At 38.5% G+C, this 20880-nt stretch overlaps 1 protein-coding gene across 1 annotated transcript in view; it reads left to right on the forward strand.

Moving 5' to 3' along the window:
- The window catches only part of LOC141431769 (uncharacterized), a 161066-nt gene that overhangs the window by 26693 nt on the left and 113493 nt on the right, over positions 1–20880 (forward strand). The window contains exon 2 of the mRNA XM_074092948.1: positions 8793–9170. Within this exon, the coding sequence (XP_073949049.1) occupies positions 8793–9170 (378 nt within the window). The remainder of the gene's footprint in view (positions 1–8792; positions 9171–20880) is intronic.

Raw genomic sequence — 20880 nt, forward strand, 5'->3', positions numbered from 1 at the left:
ACCCAGTTATATTTATAACTATACATTAATTCTAAAACTTTTTGCGGTTCGAGAGTTCAAATGTCACAGATTCATTTTAGAAGGTGAATTTGTGTGAAGGCAATGGCGCTATCTAGTCACAATTGTTCAGGGATAATATTTCGGTCCTCTAGCACTGCTGGAAATGTATTCAGAAGCCAAACAAAAGACAGATACGAACGAGTTTCCCCGGAACAATGATAAACGCCGACGTATTTGCTGTTTCTAGCGGCTAGCGGAAAACATTCCTTATCGAGTTTACATGAAGCGAGCATTTCAATTAGAATTCTTGAATTAGTTCTATGATTTATTCGTGTTATTCTTTCAGAGAAAAAAATCTTTCATTGAATCCGGCGTTACTTTGCGGCTTCATATCAATGAATAACACTATATTACCCTACTTTTCCGCTATTAAATTCATTTTATGGACCTCAGCAAAGTAGCGCCTGAGTCAATCAATTATTAGTACTCCAGCGATAAGTTGGACCTATTCTAATGACCCGAATGATTAATCAATCTAGTACAGCGCTTAGTATAAAGCCCAATACTTCCGTGATGATGAGAGATCTGCCGGCTGGACTAATATTAACTAAATGCCTTTGAAAATCTAACGGATTTGACGTTATTTATGTAGAGGTAACGCAGTGGTTTTGGTGTTGGGGTGGGTTAACTACAACTATCATGTGACCCACTTGCTTGTTTTCAACGTCATTTCACAGAAAAAAGTCGGAATATCTTGCAAATGTCATTCGTATTTCTAAGTTAATTACGTATGTTCCTACTACGTACGAAAACCGTTGGTTGGTTGTTGATATAGCATTATGAAAAACACACTTGACATACTTCAATGCTGTTTCCTCGTACCCGCACCGTGCAATTTTGACGTTTTCTTAAGGACTCTTGGCGTGCCATTTTATTTCCTGTTAATAAAGCTTTGACGATCTTTTTATTTTGATTTAAAACGAACCACTGACTTTTAATATTTATCAAGGAGAAGCACCCTCAAGCGCTAAGTCTTAAGCGCTTAGAAACTTCTGTCATTAGTACCAGACTCCCTTTGTTCTGTTTCTTGAGAGGCTATTAATAAAAAAAACCGTTGCGTACTTTCATTTAACACTTTTACTAATTTTACGTTAAGTTAGGTTAAGTAATTCCGCAAAACGTGGCTTGGATTGAACGCATATTTCCAATTTTCAGGAGTTTCTTACACCGCAGTTCTTCACTACCTAACTGAACTCGTTGAATCACTATAACACGAACAGGAAGCTATTATTTAAGTTAGAAACTCTTGTCGAATTAAACTAGTTGAACGGCGCCTTGTAGAGTGAAAGATAACTAGGTATTCTGTATTTGTTTTTCATAGATACTGCGTATTTTTCTATTCGTGTTAGTGTTTGTGGCAGGATCACCAAAATCCTCTTGAAAACTGCATTCAAAAATGTACGAGTATATCTACCTACGTTAACTTTTAATCGGTGAGCAGGTATTGAAAAATATTAAAAACAATCAAAGTTAAATTCAATAGGAGATGTCTCACGCTAATTATGAATCATGCTCACTGTTTAATAAATCCCTTTTTTTGTTGAAACCAATTATCACTCTTCGTGTATTTGTTGTCCTTCCAACATTGTTTCTTGCTGGCCCAGAGAGCTTCGAAAAGACGCAACTGGATTTTAGTGCCGCAAAGTCTAAGTTCGAGTAATATTTAGTTATATACATATAATGGCACCATCACGCGCAAAAATGGATTGAAATAAAAACTTTTTACATTCCAATCAAATTCAAATCTTCTTTAAAACTGCACGAAGTTCATCACCTCGGAAATCCTTTTGCTCGTTCGCGTGCTTCTTTGGAATTTATTTTACGATTGCCATAAACGTGCGCCAGGGTCAGATCTTTGAGGCGCCGATGGATTTCAAGGAATGCTTTTTACCCTTTCTACTATTACAACGGCCGTCCTAATCGTAAAGTGACCTAAATAAAACGTACGAGTATAGTGACGCTTAATCCGCAGTTTGTGATCTAGTAGTTGCCCGGGGATTCTTTGCGAGATCAAACTGGAGCCCATAGCTTTTAAACCATACACATTAGAAATTTGGTCGCAAAATGTTTCTTGATTGATGATCAATTGAACAAAACTTGAACGGGACGGTAAACATAAAAACAAAATAATTCATTCATCGATGTCTCTGCAGTTGCGCGTCATTAATAAAATTGCAATGTTCATAGCGCTTCCGTTTCTACCAGGAACTCAGATAGCGATAGGAGTAGATAGAAACGGTTATTTTATTGTGGAGTCGAAGGAAGCAGTTAGCGGCGCAGCGGCGCCGACTCATTTGTGTCAGCTCTTAATTGTCTCAGCGAGATTTCAACGCGACCCAAATCGGGAAGGTCGAATTCCACAGCCGCGGAATAAAGCTTTTAAAGTATAAAAGAATGCCTGTCATTTTTGGTGAGAATCCGGGAATCTTCCACGTCAGGGAGTGCTTTGAGTTTTATGCAAATACGAAAATTTTATGTAAGCAGGGCATGCATTGTTCCCTGGTTATTTAACGTGCGGCTCCGTACATCCCAGTCACATCACATGCATCTTGGGCTACTTTAATATCTCCTCTATTAATTTATCAATTTCATAAGTACTTGCACCTGTTATTAATACTTGAGATAATTTTATTTATATGTAAGTAATACGCCTACCATTGGCACCTACAGTCCTACACTTAGTAATTTAAAACGACATTGCATTGTAATACAATATCCTCGCCCGATATAGGTTGCAACGCGCAGACAATGTGAACTCTTCCCTTGCTCGTTATCTACACCAGAGATACAGCGTTTTGTATAAGTAATAGGTTGTTTCTAATGTCTTCTCATGTAACATTACATTGTCACAATATCATAACACTGGAGTCCAAACACAAACAATTAGACGGTAAACAATGGCTTCCAAAGGACGTCTGCGCTGCATGACACAAAAAGGTCATTGTTACGCATCATTTCACAATAACCCACCGCTGTCCTTTGTCAGTGTTCAGTTAACCAAGACATGAAATGCTCTATTATTGTTATTGGTAATATTTTATTTTAGTGCTTTACTATAATTTTTGAATTTGTTACGGTAGTTGTGTGGCGTTGACGTGTACCTACTTTAGTTTACATTCATGCCCAAAATCGACATGCTAATTCTCTATACTTTGAATAGAATCTGTTACTGTTATTATTATACATTTAATTTTACTTACATGTAGTTTACGATTTCTATTAATTGATGTTTAAAAATGTTTTAAAGGACAAATTTTAAAGCAATTTGTTTCACGAAAAACCATTTTTTTCACTTAGCATTATTAGTCCTGTAAAAACCTTGCATTTCTTAACTTTGAAACAGCACGTCGTGGTGCCATTTAAGCTGCATTTTTTGTCGGCATCACAACAATGCTATCTCACGTACAGTTTCCGACTGTTCCATTTATTGTTCTCAGTATAAATACCTTTAGACGCAACGTAGAGCAACGTGCCATTATATACATTATGATGTTCGCAAAGGTTATTTACAAAACGAAGGTACCTGCACATAAAGTGAAAGATTTCTAGTGATCAATTTGGATAATTCTCTATCTGTTAAAGTTGCTATGCATCTGGAAGCAATCTAACTATACTTACTTCGCCCTTTTCTATCGAAAATATGGTCGATTATGATTCTTCCCTGACCAAAACATGGACATTTATTAGCAAACATGAATATCCATAGTTTCTAGACGGTACGGTGGAATTTATAGAACATAGAATGTGAAATACTTTATGTTATGAGTTAGTAAACGTGGAGAAGAGAAATTACAAAATCTTTGTCTTTGTTTCTTTATTTGTATAGGTAGATCTCTAGACATAGATTAAAATTACATTATACACATGCAAGGTGACGTGAACGCGGTTGACTTAAACTAAAACTGATGTCTAAAGAATTTTTGGTGTTTTTGATAATTATCCGAGGGAATTGCGCATTGACGTCGGATCCGCTCATTACTGGCGGCCGTTTCGCGCTATACTTTATATATGAATTAATTATACCCATCGTTTTGGAGTTCCTTCCCAATTTTAAGTATTTTTCTTCAGCGTCCAAGTAGCGAAGATCTACCCGGACGAATGTTCGAGCTTTCAGCTGCACCGTAGTTGTGTTGTGAGGAAAAAACCTGGCCATTACTGACGGAACTGTGGTTTGGTAGATCTGTGGTTTTTTTTTCTGTCAATGAACATTTCTCGAAATCATCTGGCTAGGTAGTTCAATCTAGCTAGCTTACGCATTATATTGAATCAAGTGTAAATTTTTTGATATACTGTGTAACAGTCTGTTAAAAGACACGACCAATTCTATCCAAGTCAGGCTCCTAACTGCATGATTGCGCACTTCTTAATCGATACAGCCAATCCTTTACACAAGCATGGCATCATTCTTAGAAACCTAGTATGTTCTTAATTAACACCTACGATTTTGTGATATCTTTGAATAATATGTTTGAGTACTTTACGAGGTCCATTTCATTGACCTACAGCTTTCGAGTATGATGATGTTTAAGTAGTTAAATAGGTACCGTTAATCGAAAAATAGTTGAATTGAACCCTCGCTGACACTTTCGCACAATTTATTTAGCGGTGCGCTACCGCTACCGCCAGCTACCGAGAGTGTTTGCGGTTTATATCGCTAATGAAGTTGCTGCCGCGGCGGATTCATTAATCTTAGAGCACTGCGAGCAACACTTTCATTTAGCTAAAACATTCTTAATGCCTGAAAACGGAAGATTTTAGTAATTATGAAGACGCTTATGGCCTTAATGGCAGTTTCTAACAATTCATTGCCACATATGCTAATAAAATTGTACGCTAATATTATGATTCATTTTCATTGAACTATAGAATACAATGGCAATCGATGCTGAACTGAGCCCTATGCTCTATGCTCTCACTGCTCTATTTCAACAACATTTTGTATGTGGTCAAAGTTTTGCTTCTCAAGTTGATCTATATAATTTGGCCATTGAAGAACATCTTTTCAGTCTTTGAAAATAAATAAATCATCATCAAATCTGGTTTTGTCTGGACACAGAAAGTATCCGGGTTCCAACCCAATTCCAACGCTTTCTTAAAAACTCCGCCCGTTTGACCCTTAACGCATTACAAATTCCAAACTGGCAATACCTGTCAGTGGCGAGTAAAGTTGCCAGCAAATCCAACCGTAACGTCATTGAAACTCACAGTTTAAGTGCCAATACCCCACCTGGACCTGATCATGAATATAAATACCTGTCAAAACTTCCGTATAAAAATAAGATAACCATGAGGCATGGATATATTTGAAAAGCCGAAACTAGCGTGGGCGTGCCGGCTCCCCAGAGATCATTATTCTTAAATAAAATATCGACGACTGCAAACAACCATTCCGGCCCTACATTTACTTTTGTTTGAATGTTATAAAACTTGTAAACTCGATTTACTAGCGGCCCCTTCCCTAGGGCTACTCAATACCTTCGGTTAGACTACTCGGCAAGATTCTAGCTTTAGCTGTTTACTCTAAGAATTTTATTTACTTACGTTTGAGCTTTTGGCAGTTTTTTAGTCATCATCGTATGTATGTAAACTCTTTATTGTACAAAATAAGTACACAAACACAGATGACAAACAATGAAATATATATATACAAAGGCGAACTTATCCCTTTAAGGGATCTCTACCAGTCAACATTTGAGTGGATGAGAGGAATTTGACAACCTTTGAGTGGGTGGGATTTGGGTGGATCGTCATCATACACTTAAGATAAGCTCTCGGTGAAGTAATCTAATCGCCATTCTATGTACGCCTCCCTGCCAATGTTTTGAGCTCCTGATATATACGATATTACATTGACCTTCTTCTTGACTTGATCCATAAACGCACGTCTCCGTCTTCCTCTGCCTCTCCTGTCCTCTATTTTCCCTTTAATATTGTAGTTAGCCCGAGTTACTAAGTTCTTGTCTATTATAAGATCGTCTCTCTGATACCAATAAATTCAATTCCAATTCGCGCATATTCCGAATCTGTCCGAATTCCGGTTCCACAAAACGCGAACGAAACATTCGCGTAGTATAATTATACCTAATTTGTTTCTGAATTGTCACAAAGTGACGCCGTGTAAATTTTATACCGCCTGCGACTGACAATACGCGTCGTCGTAATTAGTCGCGGAACATTCTAATTGTTCGTGACGCTGCCGAGGGTCTGAGAACTGAATCTACGGCACTTGTTTAGCGGTGTGACTTTAACAAAACAATTGTTCTTAGTGTGTATTTAATTTTCACTTACCGTTTTGCTATAGGCATCATTAAGATAGTCAAAGGATTCGTTAAAAATTGATACGCTTAAATACCAAACAAAAAATTGTTATTTTAAACTTCAATCACTCAAAACGGCTATACCAATTTTAATGAAACAGTTAAAATCCAACCGTTATGAAACTCGTTTTCATGTAAAAGAATCGCATAGAAATCGGTCTGATCGTTTGAGAGCTATTCTGCCATAGATAAACAGACAGACACAGCCATTAGTGTACTTATAACACCTCACTTTTTGCGGAGATCAATCATATGGTACGTCGATTCGATGGATCGATTTTACACTGTAATAGGTACACATGACGGTAAAAAACAAAACTCTTCTTAAATTACTCCATCGCAGTCGGATGATCATCTCGGCATTTATATACGTCCAACTACTGGGCGCAGACTTTCTCTCAGGCCCTTTAGGTACTACGAAGTGCAAAATTCGAACTTCGTATCTTGCCGTCCCGCTGAGGCTAATATTATTTAATACGAGAGTGAGAGGGACGGTACGATATACGAACTTAGATTATCGAATTTCGTAACAGCCCCCCTGATGAGAGGGCTTGGACCGTAGTTCCTACGGGGACCCAGTGCGGATTAGGAAAACGATTATGATTTTTAAGCGTGTACTGCCGTTACGCACAATTTTTCCGGAATGTTTCATTTGGGCAAATGTTTCATTTCCCAACTACTTATCCAATATCTCAGAAACAAAAAAAAAATCGCAGTGTATTTTCTTATGATTTTATAGAGCACGTTACAGTAGGTTAGGTTAGGTTTGTTTTATGAATGTTCCGAAAATAATATGGTTCGGACATATTTGATAGTTGGAAAATGAAAAACTTGCCCAAATGAAACATTTGGGAAAAGAAATTGTACGAAACAGCAAAGAACCTTTTTAAGTTAGGCATTCAATTTACTCCTTTTTCGCAGGCAATCGTGGCATAATATTAAAATTAAAATTATTACCACTCTGCCTAAATTTTGCGTAAAAAATTTTCTTTCTGTTTTCTTGATGTTTGCCACCCACCGTAATACATTTTATTAGTAAAATAGGCCACGGCTTAATATCGAAGCTATCAAATGAGAAGTCCTTTGCACTATGATGCCACCGCGATCGTATGCTGAGCCTGGCCTCTCACATTGTGCTTTGCAACCCGAGCGAAATGTTCGGGGAGTATTGTAGTTGGTTCTATTGGACTCTCGAGTGGAATCAACTGCACCGGGCTTGTCTCGTATTCGCAAACAACCTGGATAAGCTTGCTTATTTTGCTTTATCCAGGTTTGCCTAACTTGGAATCGGGGTCAAGTTTGACCTGATTCGGGGTAAATTGTGTTGGTTCGATCACTTTTAAATTGACTGGATTGAATGGGCATTTTATTTAGTAGTTCTTGCTTATACATCTTTTAAAAAGGAATATATAGATTTTGGTACATTTGAAATAGTATTACTTTTGGTAGATTCCCCGATAAAACATTGTCATACTTCGAGCCGTCATCTTGTCTCCATTGTAATGTGTAATTCTAGATAACAACGCGGTCTCATCTTAATTTAATTTGAGCTAAAGGAGCAATGTGTTCACAACTTTCCACAAAAAAAAACAAACAAACAGTATTATCGAGATTAATTCTAATCAACTTTTCACATTTTCATCTCAGCTTTCGTCCTTTATCACAAAAAGCTAATGACAAATACTGGTCAAGCTATTATGGGCCCGCCAAACCCTTATCAAAGTCTGTTTTTTGTCAACCCTCCATGCTTGGTTTTGATCATAAGACCACAGCAACGTGCAGAAGGTTGTCACTGCCACCAAAAGTCAATAAGGACTTTCAGTTCGAATTCGCGCTGTCATCGTTCATCCACCATTACGTCTCCTATTTCGTTTTCTAGATTTTTTTTACCGTACAACGGCAAAACCTACTATAGACACTGGCAAAATTGTCCTCCAATGGACAGCGCCATATTTTTCTAAAAAACAACAATGACTTTCATTTCAGTTCTCACATGGGCGTGTTATTCCTACATCTTTGTTAAAAATAACCGAGTCAAGAATCGGTCTCGTAAATTTGAGATTCTGAACAGTAATGTGACTTTTTAAATTTATTTAAATGAAAGCTCGCGCGCTGATTCACCGCGCAGAAGCCGCGCAGGTTAAAAAATGTTTTCTTATGGGTATTTGTACAAAAACAATTTGTATTATTTATTCAAGTTCATATTAAGTGCCTTTCATCTGCGATATTTTACGAAGTTTCCACAACTTATCTTCGATCTAGGATGCTGAGCCATTTTATTTCAGACTAACTTTTACCCGCGGCTTTGCTGACGTAAACCAACTGCCATTTGAATTGAAATTTTAGCTAACTTAAAAACATTCGTGCCTTGCCTTGCCTTACCTAACCTAACCTTCAATTCTTTTTTCTTTTCAGATAACCGTAACTGCCGTCGAGGTAGCGATCAGTCGACAGAAGATTGGCGCGATGCGGGAGGCGGGGCCCCTGTGAGGTCCCGCCGAGGCATGGGCTCTAACATCAGCCAGCACTCCGCTAAGGGGCTAAAGGGCCGACGCGCCAGGTCCAGTGGAGATCTCTGCAATGGTGACACCAAGAGCCAGAGCGAGAGTTCTGTTTGCGGATCGGTGGTCGGGGATGTCATGGGATGGAACAGATCCCTACCCAACCATCTAGACGGGAACAGACATTTAGCTGACTACAGCCGCGTCAACAACAACTATGGGGAGTTCGGCACTTACAACAGAGCTCATCCTAAAGGCGGACGAGGTCTGCGATACAGAGTATCTAAATCAGGTAAGTTAAATATACCTCGTTAAGGTTCTTGCCGGATTCTTCTCAACAGAGGTTTTTCCGAAACGGTGGTAGATTTTTTGACATTAATAAGTGCTTGTTGTAGACTAAATTGAATAAATATATTTTGACTTTGACTTTGACCCTTCCATACGACTTTTTTTGCGCTCATTTGTATCGATAAAACGCAAGTCGAACGCTCAGCAAACGCAAGGAAGCCGGCACATTTTAACCTTACACATGATCCTTGCGTTTGTATCGCGTCTACCCCCGTCAACCCTTCGCTCACCCCTCACTGAGGCGCGGTATCAATATCTATATGTACAAACGCGTGTTCGAAGTTCATTCAAATGCGCTTGTATTACAACAAACGTGCAAAATCTTCCAAAACGCGCTGTAAACGCGCAGAGGACGCACGCATTAAAAACGTGCGTCGTCAGGGCTTAAAAAACGTCGTGTGGAAGGGTCCTTAATTACCAAAGTTTCGCAAATAAAATAACCAACTTGGATGAAAAGCTCCGGACATTGTCATTTCCAAGTTTAATATATCAAAAACAGTTAAACCGATATTACTGAAACATAGCTAATAAGAACTGCCACAAAGAAACTCGCTTTCACTTAATAAACCGCATCGAAATTGGTCCATCCATTTAAGAGCTACGATGCCATAGACAGACAGACACAGTATAACAGCCCTCTTTTTGCGGCGGAGGGTATAATTAATAACTGTTTCAAGAACATATCGGAGAATTTCACCGTTTATGCCAATGCTTCAGTTGGTGTAGATGGTAAAGCAGAAGTCACAGAATGATGGGACCTTCGCTTCGGGTTCGATCCTTGACTTTTCTGTTCTGTTTTTTTTTTTCAATATAATAAACCCCCTTGCAAAAAAAATAGGGCATCTATGGTTTTACAGATTTTTAGGCATTGAAGCTTAGAAAGTAAGCTTTCATGCACATGAAATACAAAAACCATGGGTGCCCGTTTTTTTGCAAGGGGTTTTATGTTCTAGTTACAGTATTATTAAGTAACTAGTGTACGGGGCCTTTGCTAGTAGGTACAATTAAAAAAAAGTCTCTAATCAAAAACACTTCACAGTTTCTGCTCTATTTCCCAAAAACTACACCCGTGCGAAGCCGGGGCGTGTCGTTAGTGCATGTATCATTATATAAACCTTCCGTGAAAAATTATCTAACTGATGGTGAACATCGTATTTAAATCCGTCGCTTATAGTTCAAAGACCTAAAAAATAAGTAAATAAATAAATCGGCTCAAATGTCATTTCCCAATACACTTTGTTTTAATTACCAAAAGTGGCGGACATTTTTCGGTCTTTACAATTCGTGCGGCTGCGTTAATCCGGATTTATGATGAAATAAAACTTTACTAGGTATGTGAATGTAATGAAAGCGCCGAGCTTGTTACGTAAAAACTCCGCTGAAATACAAGAGTGAAATTTGAGTTTTTGATGAAGCGAAATGTGCTTCAATTAATATCTACATAGCTTTCATATGTAGGTACCTACGCGTTTGGTACGTTAGAGAATGTGCACACTAGCGTTTTTAGCGGTGCTTTCTTAGCGAAGCGCACGCGATGCACGCGGCGAGCACTCTGCGATGTCTTCGCAATTATTCTCCGCAGCGATATGATATGTCTATAGATTTTTTTAAATAACACGTAATATATTGACGGTAATGCACATGTTAATAGTTCCAAAATCTATGGTGTTTTTTTTCTTAACAATTTTAATCGCCTTCTCAAGACGCTAGGGTAGGTGTCTCCTCGTCGGAGTCTATTTTGCAATTAATTAATGGGCGGCAGTCAGCGTGCTGTACGTGGCGTGTTCGACGCGTACACGCGCGCGACGTCACTGCGGCTCCATGCAGGCGGCTAATAATCGCAGAGCAATCGCAGCGTGCACGGCGCATGCACGATGCGTTCCCCCTCCGCTAAGATACCGCCGCTAAAACGCTAGTGTGCACGGCTCTTACGCAGTAATCCCGTAAGTCCGTTTGACGTGTGGATGTGAACACATCACATCAGTTTTAGAGGCAAAGCTCCCCCTGACACTGAAGTGAGTGGACTTAGTGGCTGCCATTAATGGAGATAGAACAGATTTATGCAGGCTGCCTGCCGTCATTTGAGAATTAAATGTAGTTATAAATAATACTAGTGGCGAAATGGCTGGCTTCGTTATTTGAAAAAACCAGCCAAGTGTGACTCGTACTCACGTACCGAAGATTCCGTACAAGTTTGTAGGTGTCTATAAATGCGATGTTAGCAGAGTTCTGCTCCCAAAAATGCAAAATACTCACAGTATGGTCATTTTAGATGGTTACGGGTACAGGCAGACTGACGTAAAAAATCGAGATTTATAAAGAGACTTTTTTTATTGATTACTAATTTGCAAGCTTTTAAGACAACACTGGAAGAACTCTAAGGTTTTGATTCCCCGACAATTTGTATTTTTACTCGACTACGGCAAAGCCAAAGGAAGAGTAATGATTTTAGCAGTCTATGTATGTGTGTTGTATTTATTACGCATTTTCCACCGTAGCATCAAGACTACTCTTCCGATTTTAATAAATAAGGTTTTAATCGATTCGTTATTATGCTCCAGGTAACATAGGATATAAAATATATTTATTTTATTTATTTATTTTAAAAAAATATATATGTGTCGGATTTTACATAAGAAAAAAATATATATATTAAAAAATAAATTTTAGCGTAAGCTGGCGTGTGAGGCATTATTACATAGGTCTTAAAAAATATCTAGAGGCTTCTTAGTAGGTTTTTGGTTCAATACAGGGTTGAGGAGCTATGGGCTCTGTAAGTCGTCAAAATTGTATTACAGATAAGTAAGTTACAAAGTTTTCTGCTATCAAACGCTACATTAGTTTGTTAGCAATGCACGGTTAATAAACCGTCACACAATTCCAAATCCCAACAGATTTTAGTACAAATTGCTTTCATTATGCATGCAACTTTTAGCTCACTAGTTTGTCACTGGATGTCGCTCTCAGGTACAGTCCCACTGCAGTCCCCATTCATTCCTCGCTTTAACAATAATAATAATAATTAACCCATTTATTTTGGGGCAGGTGCATGCTCATGATAGGGAAGAGTGGCCAAAGAAAGGGGAGACCTTTGCCCAGCAGTGGGACATATTACAGGCTACATAAAAGGTCAAGGTTTTTTAAGTCAAACAGAACAAGAACAAGAGTATAACTTGCTGCTATGTCTAGCGTTTGTAAACTACGAGAAAGTCTTTGATGCGGTCGAAACATGGGCGGTGCTTGAGTCTCTCCAGTGATGCTGCATTGACTTAACTATCAGTGTATCTGTCGGCGGCCGATCGTAAAATCCGCCAGATCACGAAATTTCTAGGCATATCGTGAAACGCCGCTATTTCATGATATGCCTAAACGTTGGCCAGGCATATCACGATGTGCCTGAGAAATAATACGGCAGATCGATTAGAGCAACGCATTCGTCGATATTCCTAGCTCTATACCGGGCACATCGTAAAATAGTTTCTTATTTGGCCACTGGCGGCGCTGCGTATGCAATGGCGGCCGTGCCCAGCTGACCGGCCGTGTTTGTTTAGCGCGTGAAAAATGTCGGCGTCGCAACAAAATGATCTTAAACCGAGTGATTGAATTCAAAATAGAAGTGCAAAAGAAGCTTTTGAACATCAGCTCCGTTCTTTTTATGTGAATCAAACGGATTCTGTGCACAACCATGGACGTCTGCCCGTATTTTAGAGGTTAGTATCAGTTGTTATTTATTTATATAGACGACGAGCGAAGCGAGGAGTGGTTAGTATTAATTGTGATCACGACGCACGAGCCGAGCGAGCGAAGCGAGCGTGCCGCTGCAGCGGCCGGCGAAGTGCCAGAACCGATATGTTTCATGATATGCTTTCATGATCTGCCTAAACTGGCCAAATCATGAAATGGCGGCGCTTCATGATACGCCTAGGAATTTCATGATCTGCCTAAACGTCACTAGGCAAATCGCTAAATGGTGAGTTTTGAACGATATGGCGCCAATTCATGAAATGGCGGCATTTCACGATATGCCTAGGAATTTCGTGATCTGGCGGATTTTACGATCTATCGAAGTGTTACAGTGTTCATATGGAAACGCCACTACGGGGGTCCGACTATAAGGAATAGAGTTCGAAAGCGATTCCCTTGAAAAGAGGCGTAAGACAGGGAGATGTCATACATACGAGTATATCTCCGAAACTGTTTACTGCCGCTTTGGAAGACGCCATCAACGTATCAACTACATCACTCACTAGTTACATGATTCACCTTTGGTTTGCTGATGATATTGTACCTAGTCATGGCAAAGTCGATAGCAGAACTCAGCATGATGCTCGAAGACTTTAAAGGTGAATGTCCACCGGCGAGATGAGACGAGAATTGAAATTTGTATGGCGGCATGGAAAATCACCTTATTCGAGTGGGCCTCAAAACGAGCCTCAAAATGAACGTGGACAAGACGAAGGTCATGTTGAATGTCCATGAAGTGCCTAACCCTGTTATGGTTGAGGATTCCGTTCTTGAAGTTGTTGACGCGTATACCTCGGAAATACCGTCCAATTAGGTAGATCCAACTTCGAGAAGGAGGTCAATTGTCGAATCCAACTGGGGTGGGCTGTAGGGTCTTGATTAAAAATCAACTTTCATTAAAGTCATTGTCTCACCCCGCCATTGGGTCTTACGGCCCCGATTAACGAATGCTAGTTTTTTTTATTTATTTTTTTAAACTATCCAAGTTTTGAAAACCCAAAGTTTAAAAGAGAATTAGGGCCACTTAAGTTTCATCTGTAGAATGAAATCAAAATTACGTTTATGTTTTTATCTGAATTCATTTAATTGAATGAAAAGAGTTTATTGTAATTGAATTGTAGTTGAATTAATAAAACCTTTTTAGGCACGGAATGTTACAAAGAAAATTATATATTTTTATATTTTCATTTTACTAATGAAACTAACGCACGTGGCCTCTGATTTCTTTTCAATAGTATGTGTGATTCAATCGCTTCGTTGCTATATCTCGTGTAAACACGACCCATAACTAATAACTATCTTTAGCGATGCGTGGTAAAACTCGAAGCGTAAGCAATTTAGTTAATCCTCTTGTAAAACGTATTTATGAATCCTTAATGGATAAATATTAACCGTTACTGAAATATACGTCTTAAGTTTAAGTAAGCAAATATATGTGTTGCGTAAACAGATTGGGCTGTAACTCCTGCAAAGTAAAGAGGAACTACAAGGGGGATGAGATTTATGTCTGCTCTGTCTTAATTAAAATCTTCTTAAGACCCAGATTAGCCTCGGCTTAATATAAACATGTTTTGGATCGGTTTATTACCTAACTGAGTCCGTGTTAGAGTAAATAAATGTCTCAAACTTTTATGTTTAGCATACAGAAGTAAAAAAGCTTACGCACCCAAAAGTTTCAATGTTGATTAAATAGTGGAAGTAACGCTCGAAATAGCTTGTTTCTAAATAAAGAACGATATGAAACGTTTTTATTATCTTATACGCTTTCTGGCCATAGTTCGTTAAACTCATACGCTTGTAAATAGTAAAGTACCTATTTTTTATCAAACAAAAAACGATTTGATCAAAATGTAAATAGGTACCAAGTTGGTTGTTTCAATCAAATGAGGCTTCTATCGAAGTTCACAGAAATCAACAAAAACACGGTGTATAGTATCTTTGGGAGTTTCATATTTTCAGAAGAACGTGTACACACTTAAGTCACTTCGAGTTTTAGGCATTTTGAAACAAGCCTTTTTTGAGATTAAAATATATTTGTTACCTAGAGGACATTACGATATTTGACAACAACAAACAAAACGATAACACCGCGAGCATAAAAAGTATCGCCTGTGCCCTAAATTCGTATATATCGGTTGAGACTCACAAATTTATTTTTAATAGGTTCGGCCGGTATTCCGGGCACCTTGAGTGCGAAGCCCCTAATGCTTCCACCATCGATCATCCCACCTCAACACGCTTTTGTGCGCGAGCGAATAATCAAATGAAAATGTATACTATTAGTCTCCGTCGAATGTTGGAACTAAGTTTAAGTGTCTGTTGCGAACTTTAAGGTGGAATTAAAGTGAAGTATTCCAATAAGCGGAAAGAACGTACAATCGAACGCTACGCTACGCTACTTATGTCATGTTGAAAATGTTCACATCTCATACTTTTGTCAAGGAAATCAGTAGTGAAATTGATTATTAAAAGGTTCCACCTTGGGTCATGATTCAATTTATACGACCGTACAGTCACCTGCATTAATATCTGCCACAGCAGAGCGTGTAAAAATATCTGACGTCCTGCCGACAGTAGAAATAGAGTCTTATCAGATATTACAGTGACTGTACTTACGAATTTGTATGTCTGTCTGTGGCACCGTAGCTCTTAAACAGGTAAAACGATTTGAATGCGGTTTTTTTATTTGAAAGCAGGGTTCCTAGAGATGGTTCTTAGACATGTTTCATCAAAATCGGTTTAGCCATTTTTGAGATATTGAACTTTGAAGTGACAAAGTCGGACGCTTTCCAACTTTTTGTTGGTTAGGTTATTTAGAATGTGTTTTTCACCCAGGAAACTATGCCAATTTTCACAGGGTTTCAAAAAATTTTGTTGTGACGTCAGTGATTGCAAGTATCAAGCATGATAAAGATATAATTCACTTTTATCTCGCTCTCCAGGTTGCCTAACGAAAATGTTCAATCCGCGGCCCTCCCCTTTTAAGAAAAACCAGCCAAGTCCGATTAAAACTCGCTCACCGAGGGTTTCGTACAAATTTGTAGGTAATATTTATGAATATCCAGTCTAAATTTACTTAATAGTTTTAGGTCAACGAAAAATACCTTACAAATTTTGATTCCCTTGAGCGTGTCGAAACATACGTTTTTCGCGGCATAAACAGCCGTATCTTTTTTTTACGTTAGGTAGCTTAGAAATTTGATTCCTTCGCAGCTTCAAGGGACGGTAGACTTACATCCCGAGAGAAAGGGTCTTGGCAGGCCGACGGACGAACGGACGAATGGACGGACGGACAGACAACAAAGTGATATTAAATATAAGGGTTCCGTTTTTTCCTTTTGAGGTATGGAACCCTAAAAACTATAAATCTCTCTGCTATATGTACACAAACAAAAATGAGTGAGGAACTGATATAACGTCCGGGGAGCAGACACGTTACGGCTCAGTGTGCGAGATAAAACCACGAATAGGATTACTTAATTTTCCTTTCCTGGACGGACTGGCTGGCTGGGATTTCAAACAATCAAAATCATTAGCTCCCAGGACTGCGTCTGTCTGTTGGCTTAAGCGTGTTAGTTACCTACCTTCATTGTAAAGAACTTATTGAAGTACCTAACGGTTATTTCGTTTAAAAAAAAAAGATATTTCCGGGCGTATTTTTAGACACAATGATCCATCTGTTTCAAACGTAATTAACTTTTTAAGAGACAGTGGGTGCATGTATTTCTTCTTTTATTTTTGAACAATATTCAAACTTAACATTCATACTGATATTATAAATGAGAAAGTGTGTGTTTTTGTGTGTTTGTATGTTTGACCGTCTTTCACGTGACGCATCGGAAACGGAGTATTTTATTTTTTGGCATAGAGATAGTTTATGGGCCAGAGTGACATAGGCTACTTTTTATCCTGGAAAAATGCACAGTTCCCGAGGGAACAGGGCGCGATAACCAAATTCCACGCGGGCGAAGCCGCGGGCTAAAGCTAGTATTAATATAATTACGACCGTTACGTACGTACTAACGTTTAAACCTAATTGTGATAAATATCGGTAAACTGTATTGTATTGTGTATATCCGAACGCGGGTAATATTACGTCAGTTTTTGGGCGTCGCGTCTGTTAAGTGTATCCGAACAAGGTGAATGTACTAAACATTTAAATTTACTTTTTATTACAAGCCATGTTGTTGGACAACAACCGAATAATTATCGCATAACCATCAATAAACATAATTATCTTATTAATTTCCAGTCCTGAGTGCGATTCCTGTTCTTTTATCCCATAATCATTCCGAACTCCATGGCGTACACACATGCCTGATTCACGTCCATCTCGGACATGGGATAGTTAATATCCCTTGCCTGGGATGAATGTGCAATAACGCGTATTTTCCGGACGAGGCGGTGAGAGATATTCTCAATAGGGACCGTATTTACCATTTGAATAGAATAGAGCTGGTACGGTTGACCTATAATCACCAGGGTCTAATCAGGTTAGATATTAGCTAGTCAACGTTAAGTTAAAATACGCAATTGGAACAAAATGTTCCGTGTTCCCAAAATAATTAGGGTATTCTTAATGATTAATCATTCCAACGAAACGAAACGAACTTTCGGTGAATTTGGTACAAACGTAAATTAAAAAAAGTCCTTCTGGGGAAGCATTTCTAAGCACAAAAAGTACCTATTCCTTAGTAAATAAGTCTCAAAAATCCGCAATCCCTTCTACGCAACAATGTAAACGTATCCTTAAATAACGAGAAGGCGGTTAAATAAATTCAGTTGATTCGCAGCCGGCCTGCGCTCCCGCCCGCGCCGACCTCCAGCGGCCTAATTCCTGGCTTTGTTATGAAAAGGCGTTAAGTACGAGTATATCGTGTCTATCCTTGAAGAAACATCAAGCCATTAAGGTGACGTCACTTGGTAAAAGCTCTGCCTATAACCGTCCGGCTAAATATAGACCGCGTGCGAACATCGATTTCCCGTCACTGTTATAGGCTTCATAAATCTTGCAGTAGGTATTATGTATCAGCTAACGCCATTTCTAGATTTATTAGCAAATCGCTAAGATTGCTATAATCTTTAGGATTTATACGGTAACCGTTCGTCGTTCTTCGAAGTCGGAGTGAATGAGTACGTTTTGGGTTACAGTGACACTTTTGGTCGCCTCTAACTTACCATCATGTGACCCATTTCCTCCTTTTTCAACAAGGAACAACCTATAAAGTAATAGGTTTATTAGTATGGACCTCCGCAAAGTACTTAACGCCTAAATCAATCAATTCATTATTTTACAATTTTATATACGGGATAATATTTTCATTTTTTTTATGGCATAAATTCGTTAATTTCATTGCTATTTTAACCTCCCGAGTCCTAACTTTTTAAATAGATGTAGTAGGTACTTAAAACCTAGACGTGGGTCAGCAGTTTTATTATTTTGGGTACCATTTCAACATTCTTAAAACTCCTTATTCAGTTAACAATTTGTGCTTTATAAAGTACCCGAGGACTCGCGAAGATAATATAGTTATTTAGAAGAAAAAATCCATTTCCAAAAGCCTTTTTTTTAAGTCAGTCAAAACGCTTCTAAAAGCAAAACACGTTCCGTTCTGCATCTAAGTAAATGGCAAAGTTCGCAATTAAATTGACCACGTTGTGTGAAACAAATCTGCAGTGCCTGTGGCACGCAGCCGCAGTGGGTTGTTTTCACTAGACGAGCCAATGACGTCACGGCTTGGGTCAAGGTTAGTAGGGGCCATTTTCATAGTGCGGGAGTGCGGGACCCAGTGTCACATTGTTGGAGGTTTTGTTAAAGAATGTTCAGTATGCTTTAGTCTCAAGTAGAGTAGTGTTCCTTGTGTTTCGCTGGTGTTTTGATTTTAACAAGATAATAGTTTAAGACATGCTTTAAGTAAAGTGCTCAAAATAATGTATGTACTTTCATTAGAGTATAAAACTATTTCCAGAATCTAATATGTATAACAAACGTGTAATGCTCAAAAACTGAGATACAGGGGCGGATTAGTCACGTAGCAAGAGTAGCAAATGCTACGGGCCCCGCGCGTCTAGGGGCCCCGCGGACCAATGCTTTTCGATCGTAAAAATGTAATGTTTTATAGAAGCATGTTTTGTTTTAAATCAATGTGTAAGTACAATACTGCTACCACGAAACCAACACTAAACCGCCGTCAAAGAAAGAGATTCGACTATAATATTTTACTTATACTATAAACTTGAAGCAAATCAAGGGCCCCAAATTTGCTACCGGCCCCGCGCTGACTTAATCCGGCTCTGCTAAGATACTTACGCCTGCCATGGTTCTTCAAGGTTTGGTATAGCAACATCTTCAAATTTACAGCATATTTAAACATTTACCGGGATTGTTTCGTGAAATCGCAGAAAATATTTAAAAAAATTCATTAATGGTGGCTGAAAAAAAAAAAATATTAAAAGGGAGTAGAGTTTTATCCAATCTTCAGTTAACACGCCCTTTGAATATATTATCATCAAGTCCTTTCGTATCTTGCGAGGTGATTTTAGTCTTTGCTCTTCACTCGTACTGTGAAGCGGTACGAGATTTTACATCTCACTCTTACACATGATACGTAAAGCGCTAGAGGAAGATACATGATCTTGGTTCCACACAGCATTCCCATCACTAAGATAGTCTATGTTGTAGAGGCTCTCGATGGCTCCCTTTCCCCATCCAAAGCGATTAGTCTTTCGTAATCAGTTAAGAAATGGGGCGGTTGTAAGACCTTTATTAATCCCAATTGAAGCGGTCAAAGGCGTTTCCGACGTTGATGTATGGCTAATCTGCAAAGTGAGCATTAAAAACAGAGGCTTCTGTTACTGAGATGGGTTCTGTGTTAGTATAAAACAAATACTCTTGTTAGTTTTAGGGTTCCGTAGCCAAAATGGCAAAACGGAACCCTTATAGTTTCGCCATGTCTGTCTGTCTGTCTGCCCGTCCGCGGCTTTGCTCAGGGACTATCAATGCTAGAAAGCTGTTATTTTGCACGAATATATATGTAAACTATGCCGACAAAATGGTACAATAAAAAACACAATTTTTTTTAAACTACTTCCCATAGACGTAAAGTGCGGGTGATTTTTTTTCTCATCCAATCTTGTAGTGGGTATCGTTAGTTAGGAAGTTGCTAAAACGATTTTTCGATTCAGTGATTTGTTTGCAAAATATTCAACTTTAAAAAGCAAATTTTCATTAAAATCGAGCGTTCCCCCCTCTCTAAAATCTCAGCCGGTGGTTTGAAAATTAAAAAAAATCAGGATGGTAGTAAGTATATCAAACTTAGTACAAGGAAAACTATAACAGTTAAGTTTTCTTGACAATTATTGTAGTTTAAGAGTAAATAGCAGCCTAAGGTATAAAATATTACCTAAACTTGGAATATTCCGTACAAAATACGAAACCCTTAGAAAAATATTACTTCATTTTTTCATAATGGCTACGGAACCCTATTTCGGGCGTGTCCGACACGCTCTTGGCCGGTTTTTAAATTCAGGTTAGCTTCTGGTACACATCAATGAATAGAACAAATATTGTGTTTACCAAAGATATGTCCGTATCAATCTTTTGGTATTGATTAAGTATAGGTTTTTCCTGTTCATTAATTATTCTTATTTTAACGGTGGTTTTTAAGATTAATACTTGACAAACTTACACGCTGACGAAGTTTCTTAATGCTCTACTTATAGTACTGTGGAAAGACCATTATACTCCGGTCAATATACATTTCAATTTGCATAAATCCCGACAAAGCTGGATTTTGGTGGAGACCTTGAATACACCATTAGAGATAAAGTATCAAGAGTTCCCATTGATCCCATGTGTGTAAAAAAAAGTTATTCGGGATCAAAGGTCAAAATTTGAGGTTTTTTGTCTT

The sequence above is a fragment of the Choristoneura fumiferana genome, chromosome 10 (genome assembly GCF_025370935.1).
Source record: "Choristoneura fumiferana chromosome 10, NRCan_CFum_1, whole genome shotgun sequence".
NCBI classification, from domain to species: Eukaryota; Metazoa; Arthropoda; class Insecta; order Lepidoptera; family Tortricidae; genus Choristoneura; species Choristoneura fumiferana.